Source organism: Diabrotica undecimpunctata, chromosome 9 (genome assembly GCF_040954645.1).
Source record: "Diabrotica undecimpunctata isolate CICGRU chromosome 9, icDiaUnde3, whole genome shotgun sequence".
Classification (NCBI taxonomy): domain Eukaryota; kingdom Metazoa; phylum Arthropoda; class Insecta; order Coleoptera; family Chrysomelidae; genus Diabrotica; species Diabrotica undecimpunctata.
Genome location: NC_092811.1, coordinates 112,072,593 through 112,086,827, shown reverse-complemented (window position 1 = coordinate 112,086,827; position 14,235 = coordinate 112,072,593). Strand labels below are relative to the sequence as shown.

Here is a 14,235-nt window from a genome sequence, read left to right as displayed (position 1 = left end):
ATCAATTACATAATGCCGAATTCCAATTCCATTTAAACTAGATGATAAAGGTAATTTAAGCACCCTGTTTATTTAAAATTTATTTGTTGCAATCTCAGTTATAAATGATATTATCTTCTTTAGTATTTACCAGGTTACATGTTACGTTAACAACACAAAGCACGAAGTAGACCGTCGAGTGCGAAATGAAGCAGTTGAACTGGCGGTATTGGGTTATTTACAAATGACCACACATTAGGCACTATTTTTTTAGCTCAAAGTCCTAACTATTTTCGAGAACTTTTTATATTCGTACTCTTCCTGCTAGTACTAGCTTCTTCCATTTTAATTAAATTGGCCAGTATTTAACAAAAGCAATATACCATGCGGTCCATATATGGAATAAATTCATTTTTAGCGTTATTATGTACTATCTGAAAAAAACCTGAAACAGGTCGATTTTTATTCTTAAATTGACAATTTACAGTATGAAAATATTATCCCTTTTCCAGTACCCCCTTTGAATTATAAGCACCCCCTCGAAAATTTTAAATAACAAAGAGGGTCGTGTGGCACCTTGTTAGAAAGGGATTTTAGTCCTGTTCAGCAATATAAAGTTTTTTGAGTTTGTACAATCATAACTGAGACAATTGATTTTTACAATTAAATTAAATTTTCAACTTGACCGCCATTATTCACTTCTTGACAATAACCGAGGCGATTTTGGAATTCTCGTACAACATTTTGTATGACCTCGGGGGTTATTTTGTTAGTTTCTATCGTTATCCTAATTTTAAATCAGCAATATTACCGGGTCTATTAAAATATACTTTAGAAATAATCACGTATAGAATTCGTATCTGTTCTGCTAAACATTAGATAAAAAACTTTGAAGATAATAAAATATTAGTCAAAAAGCCAAATAAACAATTGATATGAATCTAGTAGTCTAGAAATTTAGAATTAGTAAGCAAAATGCATCTACCTGGAACAGATAATAAAAGTTAACAAAAAAAATTTAACTGCCGAAATTACCAGAAGAATAAGGTTAGCGTGGGCAGGATCTGGAAAACTGAGTTGGATCTTAAAAAGCACTAAAATAGAACAATATTTGACAACCAGAATTTACGATCAGTGTACCCTCCCTATACTCACGTATGGTTCACAGACGTGGACATTCACCAAGTCTAATATGGATAAAATAGTAAAGACACAAAGAGCGATGGAAAGATCAATGCTCGGGATGAGACTTATAGACAAAAAAACAATCAAATGGATACGAAACAAAACCAAAGTAAAAGACGCAGGAGAACAGGGGCTGCCAAATTAAAATGGAGCTTCGCAGGACACAATGCCCGAATGAAGGATAAAAGATGAAACCACCAAATATAACAATGGAAACCATGGTTAGGAAAGAGAAGCAGAGGAAGACCACAAATAAAATGGGCTGATGACATTAAGAAGATTGGAGGCCACAACTGGAAACAAGTGGCGCAAAATAGAAAACACTGGATTGATTTGGGGGAGGCCTATATCCAAAGTTGGATTACTTAAGGCTGAAGAAGAAGAAGAAGTGGCTATAGCAGAGAGGTCCTTTTCTACGTGAAGAAGAGTGAAAATTTGGCTGAGGGCAAAAATGGGGAAACCCACGGGGTTTTGCCTCCTGCCTTCTTCATGTTTACCGAGACATTGAAGTAGACACTGAAAAAGTAAAGGGCGATTTGCACATCAGCGAGCTAGATGACTCGAATTTGTTGTATGATGTTTACTATACAAGAATAATTTTTATACTAGACAAATAAAGTAACTTGACCAATATTATTCGCCTTTTATTTATGCTATTTTAATTTCATAAACTAAATTACATTTCTTTCTTTGCACTTGTTGGCTGGTTGGACTTTATTGGGTTTTAAGTTAAAATTTTAAGATTTTTCGTTGCTATACAAATAAAAATACTTTAATATCATAATGTCTTATGACATTCAAAAGTGTGTGAAAAGTGTCTTAAAACACCAATTTAACAATAATTTTTAAAAATTTTCCCCAGACCCCGCCAAAAAAAGATCATGCCCCTCCGAAAATCGGTTCTGGATCTGCCTTTGGGCCATAGCGATAGCGTAATTGTAAATGATTACGTTCACGACTAATTTCGTTATTTATTTGCTGGAGTAGAGTGTATGGACCCCTTAATTACATTCACAAACAATTCAGTAATTAATCTATAGATGCTACAAAAAATAGCTTTAGAACCACATGCTTTTACAATTAACTATTGTAGGAAAAATAAACTGTAACAATATTTTTTATAGATTAGGAGCAGATATCAATATAAAAGACGTTAATCGGAGGAACGTTCTACATCTGGTAGTAATGAACGGTGGAAGATTAGAGAAATTTGCATCTGAAGTAAGTGAGGTAACTATTAGAGCTTTGCTTGATTAGATTTTATTTTTAGTAGTGTTTTTATATTTCTTCTACACACATTACCAGATTTGCTTAGCTGAATGGTAATCATTAATATAGAGAACGTAGGTTTGTTTGACTTACAAAAATTTGAATAATAATTAGGTATGTATTATTTAGTTTTAGAATTTAGCGTTAGTCAAAATGAAGTAGTTTGGATACGCGAAAATGTTGCATGTCTTTACTTTATAGTTAACACATTTAGTGCTACCACTTTTTCAGAATTCAGCGTTTAGTAGAAAGCACTTGTTGCATATACTTTTTTATTCAGCGGATATAGTCCACTACTTACCGTATTGTACCGTTTTTAAATAAAAAGAACGGTTCTAATTTATGTAAATGTATTTATTTATACGTTTACAGTTTGATAGTATCTTAATAACTAACTTTAACTTATAAAAGCGGTACTTATATATAAAAGTTATTATGTACCGGAATATTCTGGAATAGTCCACCTCTATTCACTTGCACTATCGCTTCGATTCCATCCCGATCGATACATCCGGAGCGTTCTCGAAGGCAGATCACCGTCATCTCGAGATGCAACCGTTATATTTTAGTGGTCAAAATAAGCAAGTTCGGTACAGTATGTTGAGCGTAACAAATATTCATGTTAATGACCTTTCTCCGCTGTTACTTCACTTCCTTTCATTTTAAGATTTGAAGTAAAACGGTATAACAACTACAACGCGCATATTGTTAATAATCATCGGCATCATCAATGGCGCTACAACTCTTCGTGAGTCTTTGCCGCGTTTACTATTGCCTTCCATGTTTGTCGGTCCTGTACCAGTAATTCCCATTGTCGCGCTTCCATTTTCTCTAGATCTTCTTTGACTGCATCTTTCCACCTTTTTCTAGGCCGCCCTATAGACCTTCCTCCCTCTGGCCTTTCCCAGAACACATTGTTTATAAGGCGATTGTCGTTACTTTATAAATATATTGGTAATAATATTTAATGATAATATAGAGATAGAGTAATCGGGAACAGTATTATAAATTTTAAATTAAAAAAAAATCGCAGCCAATAGAAAATTACTAAAGATCGTTAAATTACTGATGCATGGTCAAAGAATTAAAGTTATATAGCTTTATCCCAATTAACCACTATTACTAATATTACTATTACTATTACCAACTTAATCGGACTCAAGATCTACTGTCTGCCTTTCTAATTCTTTGCGATCTACACATTGCACAGAACACATTGTTTATAAGGCGATTGTCGTTACTGCGTATCACATGCCCTGTCCATCTGAGTCTCTTGGCCTTTATATATTGTTAATAATATTTAATGATAATATAGAGATAGAGTAATCGGGAACAGTATTATAAATTTTAAATTAAAAAAAATCGCAGCTAATAGAAAATTACTAAAGATCGTTAAATTACTGATGCATGGTCAAAGAATTAAAGTTATTTAGCTTTATCCCAATTTACCACTATTACTAATATTACTATTACTATTACCAACTTAATCGGACTCAAGATCTACTGTCTGCCTTTCTAATTCTTTGCGATCTACCGGCTAGGAATTTTTTAACTATTGGAGAGCAATAAAACTTTTAATCCAGAATTTTAACGTCAAAAGTAAGCTGAATATCTTAGAGTTGCTCACTATATCAAGAAAATCAATCACTGATTCAGAAAGACTATTTTATCAACTTTCGAGTTCTGAAAGAATTTTTAATAATATGAGTAAAATCGATTCGGCTTTGAACGCTAAAATTCTGGATGGATTAGTTTTATTGCTCGCCAGTGTGTATTATTAATACCCAAATAAAACAAAAGTAGTTTGGGCCAAAGAAATTATAGAGAAGAAATACTGATCCAATTGCGCCTAGAAGAAAATCTAATGATCGCAAACACCTGGTTTAAACTACCAAAAAGAAGATTATATACATAAAAAGCACCTGGGGATAATCAAAACCACATAATAAGAAACCAGATTAATTATATATTAATTGACAAGCGTTATAGAAAGGAAATCAGCGCAGTTAAAACATATCCCGGGACGGACATCGGTTCCGACCACAAACCTGTTATCGGTAAAATCTTAATTAAACTGAAGAAAATCAAAGCAGAGAGAAGATAAAATCTAGCCCCGAAAAACTTAAAGATCCAGCAGTACAGGCAGAGATACAGAAAATACTCAATGATACACTCAAAGAAAAATTCAGTGAAGCACCCGAGGTAACAGAAGAATCAGTAGAAAGTATTTGGTACACCTTCAAAACAACAATCACAACTATACAAACACAAGAAAAACAAAGAATACATGGATGACAGAAGAAATCCTAGAACTGATGCACGTAAGAAGATCTTACAAAAACTACAATGCAATAAAATATAAAGAAACTTAGAGAACCATTCAAAACAAAATCAGAAAAGCCAAAGAAGAATGGCTGAACAGCAGATGTGAGAAACTGAGGAGATTACTAAGAAAACATGACTACTTCAGTGTATACAAAAAGATTAAGGAAGTCACAAATGTGAAAAACGCAACAAGTCACCGGGAATCGATAACATTGCAGCTGAAATACTTAAAGCTGATCCGCATCTAACTGCTGAACTTTTGCTCCCCATAATCCGAGAGGTTTGGGAAACAAACCACATTCCAGCGGGCTGGAAAAAAGGTAACATTATCAAGCTTCCAAAAAAAGGCAACCTTACACTGTGCAAAAATTGGAAAGGAATAACCTTGCTTACTGTCATAAATAAAATTTTCGCCACCATCATACTGAAAAGAATAACAAACAAGGTTGAGTTTCGAGCTAATCAAGCAGGCTTTAGACCAGAATCCTCCTGCATAGACCACATTAATACTGTGAGGGTAATAATGGAACAATCGGTTGAATGGAACACACTCCTATACATGGTTTTTGTTGATTTTGAACGTGCCTTTGATAACTTGTCTCACGCTGCTGTATGGAAAATTTTAGAGCTAAGAAACATCCCGCAAAAAATAATTTCTATCATAAAGTCACTATGTACTGATGCAAAATGCAGCCTGACACACAATGGGATCAACAGTGACGAATTCAACGTACTTACTGGAGTTAGACAGGGATGCGTGCTTTCTCCGTTTCTTTTTAACATAGCTATAGACTATGTTCTCTCCAAACTAGACTTCGACACAAGAGGGATACAATGGACGTTAACCACACGCCTAAGCGATCTAGAATACGCGGACGATATCTGTCTATTAGGTCAAAGGTTCCAAGATCTGGCTTACCAATTGGAAACACTTTCCACTGAAGCCAACAAAATAGGTTTGAAAATCAATATTAGTAAAACCAAGTCCATGAGAATAAATGCAAGAAACAACACGCTATTTACTATCGACAATATGCAGATTGAAAATGTGGAAAACTTTACGTATCTTGGAAGTGTCATAACAGAAAACGGAGGTACAGAAGACGATATTCGTATGAGGATACGAAAAGCCCAACAAGCTTTCAGCACGCTCAACCCTGTTTGGAGATCTGGCGAGTATACTACAAGGACAAAGATCCGAATATTCCTATCAAATGTCATGTCTGTTCTACTCTACGGATGTGAAACCTGGAAAGTGACAAACACCCTCTCAGACAAACTGCAGGTCTTTGTTAACAAATGTCTACGAAGAATTGTTCGTATATTCTGGCCTAACACCCTCAGTAACGACGATCTGCTAGACCTGACCAAACAAAAGAGGGTACAAAATGAAATTAAGTCCAGAAAGTGGGGTTGGATCGGTCACACACTCCGAAAAAATAGTTGCAGTATCGCAAAGACTGCCCTAGAGTGGAATCCCCAAGGGAAAAGAAAAAGAGGTCGCCCAGTACAAACTTGGAGAAGGTCCATCATGGACGAGATAAGAGGCCAAGGAAAGTCTTGGAATGAGGTGAATGCCTTAGCGCAAAATAGAACCCGATGGCGCGTTTTCACTGAAGCTCTATGCTCCACTTAGGAGTTCAAGAACCTTATATATATATATATATATATATATATATATATATATATATATATATATATATATATATATATATATATATAAATGTGAAAAAAAAAAAATAACTACAACAACCCTAATAGATTATAACAACCAAATAGTATCTAGCCCAGAAAATGTAGGAAATATATGGGAAAAATTCATTCGAAGATCTGTTTGATGACGAAAGAATACAACCACAAATGAATATAGTACAAGACACAATACTTGATATATTAACATCAGAAGTTACAAAAACAATCAATACGGCAAAGCCACGAAAGGCCTCAGGTTGAGATGAGATATATCTAGAGATGATAAAACTTATCAATGAAGAAAATCTTTAGTCCTTAACACTACTATTTAACAAAATATATACTACTGGCATCTTCCCAGAAGACTGGCTTAAATCGACATTTATACCTATACCCAAGAAAAATAAAGCAAATAGATCCTCACAGTTCAGATTTGTTATTCTGCTGTATACTTCTGTGGTTTAAAACATAGACAGGGTGTTTTCCATGTGATCTTTAATGTTCGTAAATCTTGAAAATCTTTTCAATATCAACTATGGAAGATACTACTTGAAGTTTGAATGATGCAACAGAACTCATCATTTCTGATGTTTTATTGTTGTCTTGCAGTTCCAGATTAAATATGCTCAGTTTACCGGTGAGATCTGCTAGAAATACAAAATCGCATTGCCAGTATAAGTCACGTAATTGCTAATGATCATCACCCCTTTCCTCCAAAAACTTAATAATGTCATTTAACAAATCTCGAAACCTTTGCAAAAACCTGCTGCGACTCAGCTACCTTACGTCGGTGTGTGAGATTAAATCTGGTATTTGTCATCCAGTTGTTGTCATCCACTAGGAACCTAAGTTCCTGTAGCTGACTGTATACCATGTATCACAAAAAAATTTTTATTTCAAAAGTTTTTAGTAAAAGGTATAAATAAAACACCCAAACGGGCTATAACACAAATACAGAACGTTTTCGGGATGTAAATTCCATCATCAGTGTAACAAAGTGCACATGCTGAGAGCCACTAAAATATATATGGGTAAAAACCCTTTAAACGATATATATTTACAAATATGTTACATTATATACTATTAAAAATTAAGATGTCTAAGTTACCATTGGCATTGGTAACATAGCAACGTATGGCTCTACATCGGTTACTTGGTCCTGAGACAAAGTGGCTTCGAGGACCTGTTGATAACAACTGACTTCAGATCAACTTAGTTGTTATCAACAGGTCCTCGAAGACACTTTGTCTGAGGACCAAGTAACCGATGTAGAGCCATACGTTGCCATGTTACCTATTGCAATGGTAACTTAGACATCTTAATTTTTAATAGTATAGTCTAGTCTTTGTATAGAGACGACACCTCCATGTGACGAGACGACAAAGGTGATGCTTGAAGACTGTCCGTTTATCTGTCTAGTTTAGATTAAAAAAAAGCTGCAATAGCCAGAGAAAAACTGATGACATTCCGCTTCAAGTTATTAAGGAAAAAATTCTCAAAACGGTTTTGAAAAAATTATTAAAAATGGTATAAGTGACAAATGAAGATTTGAAGAAATTTATTTTGACAACGTGATTATTTTGACAAAATGGTGATCAGCTTGCAAATATACGTCTAAAAACATGTCTTAGTTAACTGTCGGTCATATGTTTTTCACTTCCGGTAAAAATTTTTGTCGACTTAAATCAACAACTTTTCTTGCAAAATAAAAATTCACACAGAAAAATGATCTTCTCACTGATAAAAATCACATTCTAAATTCGTTTATATTTAACAGGCGAAATCAAAAGAAAGTCTGCTGCAGCTCCTTAACGAAAAAGACATTAACGGATGTTCACCGTTACACTACGCCAGCCGTGAAGGGCACATAAGGAGTTTGGAAAATCTTATCCGCTTGGGAGCATGTATTAATCTGAAAAATAATAACAACGAAAGTCCTCTTCACTTCGCTGCTAGGTAAGTAGTTTTAAAATATACTATACTGGATGTTTATCGACTAGCTTACACTATCTATGTATTTTTCAAATTGGTTTATGAGAATTACAAGTTATGACGAACTTAAAAAAATACTTTAACAGACATGCCATTTCTAGTCATACCATAACAATAACAACTTTTTTATTTTTAATATTATATGTCAAAACTTTTCGAAGACGCCATTAAACTTAAATGTACTATTAAGTAAAGATAATAGAAAAATTTTTAAATTGATTATGGTATTTCTGCAAAAAATTAAATTAAAGGTGTGAATAAAAAATTGGATCGTTTGAATGGATATTTCCTTTGTGTGTGTACCTATTTGTTTCCCACCTATCTAACCGTGGTTTGTGTCTTGTGTGTTATGATGAAGTCGCTCTGATAAACCCCTGGGCTTGAAAAGTGTCCTCCCTGTACAATCCTAAATGAATGACTAATATTTGTATGTAATTACGTGGCTAAAGGTTCTAAACCAAGGCTAAAATACAAAAAAAAAACGTTTCAACTGAGATTATTCCCATAAAATGTTACAACAACGTTCTAAGCGCCTGTCGATTAGAACGTTGTTGAAATTAAAAATTTACTATTTTGGTTATAACTTTATTACTACTTTGTGTAACTTAAAGGCCGGTTGTTCGAACGCTAATCAAAACTTGATTGTAATCAAATATTTAATTACAAGCAAATACGTCACAGCAGCTGTCAAAATTATGAAAAATTGCTTATTATTATTATTGATTTGTAAATAAAAAGATGAAATTAACATCAGAAAGCAACATCAATTACGCAAAATAGTACAATTGAATAAAATAAATTATTCAATATAACCTCAAAATGTGACGTATTTGATTTTAATTAAATATTTGATTACAATCTTGTTTTGATTAGCATTTCAAAAAACCGGCCCTAAAGGTTTCACTAGTGATGTTTTATAAAAAGGTTTACAATAATATTGTTATAATATTTAACGTATCAACTTATTTTTTATGTAAAAAAAGATTTTTTTCACTTCCTCAAAAATTTTTAAACTGTGCTTGGAACGTTGCTGGAGAGACCCATTATGAAATATAAATATTACTCGGCAAAGAACTAAAAATTTATTAGTCCCGTTTGTTTAGATCAGGTGAAGTCAGAATACAAACAACTTCGTCTAATGAAATGGTAGACACATCTTCCTTTTCAGGAAAAACAAATTTGTATTCATGAGTTTTTTTTACCTTTACAGTATAATTATACTCTTGGTCAATATTTATTAGCAGTCCAACACAATTTTTACTATACTTTTTCGAAGATACTTAACCACAATAAAGTTGTTCCTTTTTGGTTCAATTGAATCTTTTGTTTTTGATGTTTTAGACTCATTTAGAGTCATTTCATCACTATCCCATTCTGATAAGTATATATCTTTGTAATGAATTCGTTTTCATTCTGTGAACTTTACTTCTTTTTTCTAATTTTGTTTTACAGATGTCGTACTACAAGCTGTGTAAAAAAAACTTAAAAATAAAGCAAAAAGAAACAATTCTAAAGTTCTAAATTCTAAACAAAGTATAAAAAAGGATACATTCATCTGTGGGTGATGATCATTCTTATTTTAGGACGGATTTAAATGTGAAATGTCCATGGTACCAATTTTATAATGGCAACATTCTTAAACTCCACATGTCAAGCATGAAAATTTTCTTGCTTCTAGTAGATTATAGGAGGCTTTTGTCCAAACAACTTCTCTTATAGTCATTGTACCTTTGCTTCATTTTAAATTTTTTGGATTTCTGATCCAGAAACTGTATGACAAAAATCCCCTTAAAATTTTCTCAAAATTCTTTAATTAAACTATTAAAGTTGTCTAAATATTTTCCTTGAGCCACTAAAGTATCTGCTGTCCTTTTCAAACATCCCCCAATACCATCTGGTGATCCTTTGCCATGTTCAGACTCACCGTAATGCCATCTTATAGCTTGGCAGGTAAACAGCTTCGAAATATATGCCACTATTAAAAAAAAACATAGTTTTATTTTTATATTGTGTGGATGGTCCATCACTCAAGAAATATACCATAGATATACTGGAAATTAAGGTTTTTACATATTCTGCAATGTTCTGCAATACAGGCTATGGATTTTGATGAGGTGTAATATCTTCTGCAAATTCCTCAGGAACTGGAGTGGATGGTGGGGTTATTTCATTAAGCTGAGCCGAAAGTCCTTTTCTTTTTTTTTGCGTAGTATAATTTTTTACTTTTTTCGCCAACATTTTCTAATATTTCTTTGCTCTCGTTCTGATAATTCATCAATTCTCTTTACTTTATCTGCTTCTTTTCTAGCTCTATATCGCTCTCTAGCCTTCCGTTTTTCTTCTTCATGTAATGCCGGATTATTTTTTATTTTTTTCTCTTAACTTACGCATTGCATTGTTTGATCTTTCCCTAAGAACACTCTTTTTTCTTTGTTTTTCGCTGACTCTGCAATTTCTACAAACTTCTATATACTTAGCATATTAAATTTAAAAAATGTATCTTTATTTTTTAGAAAATATGTTATCAAGATTTAAGTAAAAAATAGTAAAATTTTATAAAAATTTAATCAAACCTCATTTATGGTAACTTTTTCTCACTTTCGTTAGCATATAAATTAACTGAACTGAGATTAACTTAACTGAAGTTTTATTACAAACTTCCCGCGTAATCCAGAATAAATTGTTTGGATGGTGACGCCATTTTAAAAATAACTACTTTGCTTAATTTCCTAGTATATACCGTTTGCAAACATTATTAATTAAAAATTTTTCATAAAATATACTTATTAACAAAAGTGAAACATTATGCTTACCGTTTGTGGGTCTTAACACCGTTTTGCTCTTAATATTTGTTAAATTTCACAGAACAATATACCTCTCTCAAGGCTTTTATTCAACTAATAGACTAGGCGGGATTTGTAGAAATTCAGACCCTAATGGACATTTTCCATAGGAAGCTATTTTTTTGCTGGAATCACTTCAGGATGTGCCCAATATCGATAATCACGATATGCGCCAGTCGCAAACCCTGTGCAAAATTTTTTATTTAACAAAATCTGAAAACAATTGAAAATTTCTCATTTTTTTGCTCCTATTTTCGTTTATAATTCGGAAAATATTGATCTTAGAGAAAAAATTATAACAAGTTAAAAGTTTCGTTATTCAATTTTACACAATATTTTGTTAGCTAGAAATTGAATATTTAATGTTTATTGTTGAAAAAATAGCAATAATTGTAAAAAAAGTACCAGAAAATGAAGTTAATCCTTTAAATGTTTTCGACTTTCTAAACTTGACTTACAAGCTCCATATTCCGCCTAAAAAAACTTTTTAATATGTTTAAAACGTGTGCTAAATTTTGTTAAGATCGGTTGGATAGGTTTTGCATAATAATTTTGCAATCCAGCCTACTGGAAAAAAATCGCAAATTTTCAAATTTATAGTAGGCCCTAAATAAGGCTCTCAGGTAGTTGCAGTTTTTTTAAAGTTTTAAACATTTTTAGGCTTATAAACAAATTAGTACAGCAGTGGCTTGGAAATAACCTGAATGCTACTGAGTGGGGGTGGAAACTAACTCAAAATGGTCTTGAGTCAATACAAACTGAGCAGGTACTACTACCTGACTCATTATTCAGAAATATTAGTTGCAAATGTAAAACACTTTGTACAAAACCTTCAGTTTTATCAAACATGGTCTTAAATGTTCTGACTATTGTCTTCACTGCAATGGTCAGACATGTAAAAATATTGAACACAGTAAAATATTGGAAGAAGTTGAACGAGATATGGATATGGAGTCGATGGATTCCTTACATTTTCTAGAGGTACAAGATAAAGCTACAGATGAAGGAGAAGAAACATTAAATTTACAGATCGAGGATGAAGATATTGAAATGGAAAATGAAGGTTTTGAGAAAGAAATAAGACTTGAAGATTCTTGTCCTTCCAAAAAAAGAAAAAGACTTTAAAAAAATATATTGAAGATTGAGTCAAAATAATTATAATTAATATCTTCTTCCTGTTTAACGGTAGTCATCCGAAGACTTACTTCTTCATACATTCTTTCTTTCTTCAAACTGAAACTGAATTTGAACCTGTAATTCGTTTAAAGTATCTTGAAATTCTTGTAATTATTCATTTACCACATTCTACCAAATCGACACCTGTTCTTTCAACTTTTCTATTTTATTTTTACTAATTACTAGTTGCTCATTCAAATGAGTAACTTCAGATTCCAGAGTAACTTTTTATTTCTGTGGTTAGTTGTGAAAAATCTATTGCTTGGTGTCCTATATCTACTAGTATTTCTAGTAGGACTATGTGACAAGTTTAATAATATCGATCTAGGTGACCTTCTGATCTCATTCTTTAGTTCTTCTTTACTTGTCTCTCGACTTCTTGTTACTTCGTATAGATGCCGCTGCTAGCATACTAGTCTGTTATAATTATAACGACCAAATACTAGACTGCATTTTATTTGAGTTTGAACTTTCACAAGTATTCCTACTGAGGAGTTGAATAACTCGAAACACGTATAGAAGAAAGGAATGGAAAATTCGAATTGAAATGAAATTCAATATTTTACTTTTATATATAAACATAATATATATATATATATATATATATATATATATATATATATATATATATAAAATAAAGTTTTATCTTGAGGTTGCAGTCATTAATAGGGCAGGAAAGTGAAACTCTTTGTTCTTTATCAAGCTTTCGCAAAAAATAAAGATAAAACTTTATTTTACACAACGTGTCAGTCAATAATACCTAACTACTTTATATATATATATATATATATATATATATATATATATATATATATATATATAATGGAAAGAAAATCTTAATTTCTTTCTTTTTAGTAGGTATGAATTTATTTTTATTATATATTTGCAGATACGGTCGATACAACACCGTCAGACAACTACTTGATTCCGAAAAAGGAACCTTTATTATCAACGAGAGCGACGGCGGAGGACTGACACCCTTACACATCGCTTCTCAACAAGGACACACCAGGGTAGTTCAACTTTTGCTCAATAGAGGAGCTCTCCTACACAGGTAATATTATGACTATTCAGTATACTAATATCCTTCCCGAATAGTTCCTAATAAAATACTAATATTTATTTTTTTTTTTGAATAATTGATGAGATAGTGGGAATAGTGGAAGCAACGCTTATGTGATATTCATCTTAACATGACTTAACATTAGCATTTCAAATAGTGTAAAAAGGCATCTCAGAAACTGGTTATTTGGCAAGGGACCTGGAACAATTTACAGTTTACGATTTGATAATTTATAATGTAACAAAATCGAACCAATTTTACAAAATTTAAAATAATTCAGACCTATGCTCCAAGCGAACTTTTTATACAAGTGACAGAAATTATTCAAAACTCGCTATGCAATAATAACACTGCTCTATATTAAATTGTGTAAGATTTCTTTTATTTCATGAGCCAAATCTTCCACGGTCGTAAAAAGCTTAATTCAGTGAATTTCTAGAACAGGGAGAGCAAGTAATTTGCGATAATTGATTTATGCCAATACCTAGGAACTCTATATATATATATATATATATATATATATATATATATATATATATATATATATATATATATATATATATATTTAGGGATTCTACAGTATTCACTGCCTTCCCTCGCTCAACCGTTTCTATCTCTCTCTGTTGTTCCATTCTCCATCGTTTAGTCCTCTCTTACTCATGGCGTCGTCTACTTCGTTCCTCCAGGATTTTCGGGGTCGTCCTCTTTTCC

General features: G+C 32.4%; 1 protein-coding gene across 2 annotated transcripts in view; it reads left to right on the top strand.

The window, feature by feature from the left end:
- TrpA1 (Transient receptor potential cation channel A1) overlaps positions 1 to 14,235 on the top strand; it is a 299,380-nt gene that overhangs the window by 251,332 nt on the left and 33,813 nt on the right. Inside the window, exons 9-11 of one of the 2 annotated variants that reach the window (XM_072544022.1) lie at positions 2,289 to 2,385; positions 8,228 to 8,406; positions 13,351 to 13,515. In XM_072544022.1, coding sequence (XP_072400123.1) covers positions 2,289 to 2,385; positions 8,228 to 8,406; positions 13,351 to 13,515 — 441 coding nt within the window. Of the gene's footprint in view, positions 1 to 2,288; positions 2,395 to 8,227; positions 8,407 to 13,350; positions 13,516 to 14,235 lie in introns of both variants that reach the window. The other variant, XM_072544021.1, reaches the window with a different exon arrangement.